At 39.7% G+C, this 1,802-nt stretch overlaps 1 protein-coding gene across 1 annotated transcript; it reads right to left on the bottom strand.

The window, feature by feature from the left end:
• Window positions 1–708: 708 nt before the first annotated feature.
• On the bottom strand, window positions 709–1,416 carry LOC142841496 (DNA-directed RNA polymerases I, II, and III subunit RPABC3-like). Its single transcript, XM_075958420.1, has 3 exons — window positions 1,305–1,416; window positions 912–950; window positions 709–827 (listed from the first exon to the last, which is right to left on the bottom strand). The coding sequence occupies exons 1-3, from the start codon at window positions 1,414–1,416 to the stop codon at window positions 709–711; spliced, it is 270 nt and encodes an 89-aa protein (XP_075814535.1).
• Between the last annotated feature and the right edge of the window lie 386 nt (window positions 1,417–1,802).

Genomic DNA, 1,802 nt, shown 5'->3' with positions numbered 1-1,802 from the left:
GTATCTTTATTCCCATGCCTCTACACCGGTCCAGAGAGAGAAAGTTTATGTTGGGGTCTGGTTAAGAGAAATCATTTATGGTCCGGGCTAGCACAGGTCTCCAATACAGAATATCATTAAGAGTCATTTTATTGATACTTCTTTTTAGACCACTAGTGTTTCATTTTATCCCAGTTCTCTGGGCAATCTAGTCTCTGCTTTTTGTCACCCAATCATGAGCTTTACGTTCAATCAGATATTGGTTGGCTACTCCCACAAGTTCTGTGCCACCAATGCCTTAGCATATTTTACAGGCAGGATGGACTGCATATTAAAATTTTTGTGGTAGAGTCAGTGTTTACATTCCTCTTTTGGAAGCCTGTAGAGTAGCTTTCTGTGTCAAAACACTGGAACATGAGGGTGAAGGTTCTATGTAGATACCAGCTCATCCTCCCTATGTTCAATGAGTCATGTGGTATACCCCATTTTTAATTTGTTGTGTTCTTTTTTCTGAAAAGGTAAACTTTAAATTGAAAAAAATAAATGCCACACACAACTTCACATTTATGCTAAGCTCTTTCACTTGAAGTTTTTCAGACAAATCAGATTTCTACTGAATTCAAACAACCTGAATAAGTATCCACAGTAGACACAGAGTCCAGCCCCTTTCACAGGGGAATAATACTCAGTCTTCAACAATGTCCATGACTTGAGTGACTAATCACAAGTTCAGAATACCAGTTTCTTTATCAGCAGATACACTCTGGAATGCACCTCAAATTCATGTAGGTTGTTGGCATCACCCTGAAGCCTCATGAGCAGGCCCCCATAGGACACATATGCAGAGTGGCGTGTTGCCACTTGAGTAGAGGTATCATTTCCCTCAACCCTGTACACTTACCCATACATTGCATGCTCAAACTGCTCAGTCTTAGAAGGCCTATCATCTGTGGGGTTGTATTCACTATTATCTTAGGGTTCCAATTGCCTGGAAGAGACACCAAGATGATGACAACTCTTGTAAAGAAAAAATATTTAACTGGACGGCTTACATTTTTCAGAGGTCTAGTCCATTTTCCTCATGGTGTGACATGGTGGCATGTAGGCAGACTTAGTGCTGGTAAAAGTAGCCAAGGGTCCTACAATCTTGACTTTAGGCACTAAGAAGTGAATTGAGATACTGGATGTGGCTTGAGCATATATGAGACCTCAAAGTCCACCTCTACAATGACATGTTTTACCTAACAAGGCCACATTCACTCCAACAAAGCCACACCTCCTGATTGTACCATTCCCTTTGGAGTCATTTTCTTTCAAACCAACACAACCAGCATCCAAGGAACCATCTTCATACAAGGTACTAGTTTTGACCAATTGGAATTTGTAACCTAAGTCTACAAAGTAAATCTGAACATTTACATCTAAGATGTAATCCATCCTGAAAGATTCACTCTCAGAGTTCTGTCAAGATACTCAAATTTCTTGTCTTCTGGGACAATATCTTTCATATCAAAAATCTCTTCAAACAGGATGTTCACCGTCATGAGGGGCATGAAAGCTGCAGAGTTGCTGAACATACGGCCACCACTTGGGTTTTTTGTTTTCTTGATACCTAGTTTTTAAGAATCTTTATATAGTTTGGATATTAGCTCTCTATTTAATGCGTACTTGATAATCATCTTTCCCCATTCTATAGCCTGTGGCTTTGTCTAAATGACAATGTCTTTCACTATACAGAAATGTCTCAGGCTCAAGTGGTTCTGATTACTAATTGTTGATCCCAGTGACTGCACTTATAGTGTTCTGTTCAGAAAGTCTTTTCC

Source organism: Microtus pennsylvanicus, chromosome X (assembly GCF_037038515.1).
Source record: "Microtus pennsylvanicus isolate mMicPen1 chromosome X, mMicPen1.hap1, whole genome shotgun sequence".
NCBI lineage: Eukaryota > Metazoa > Chordata > Mammalia > Rodentia > Cricetidae > Microtus > Microtus pennsylvanicus.
This window is presented reverse-complemented; position numbering and strand designations above follow the sequence as displayed.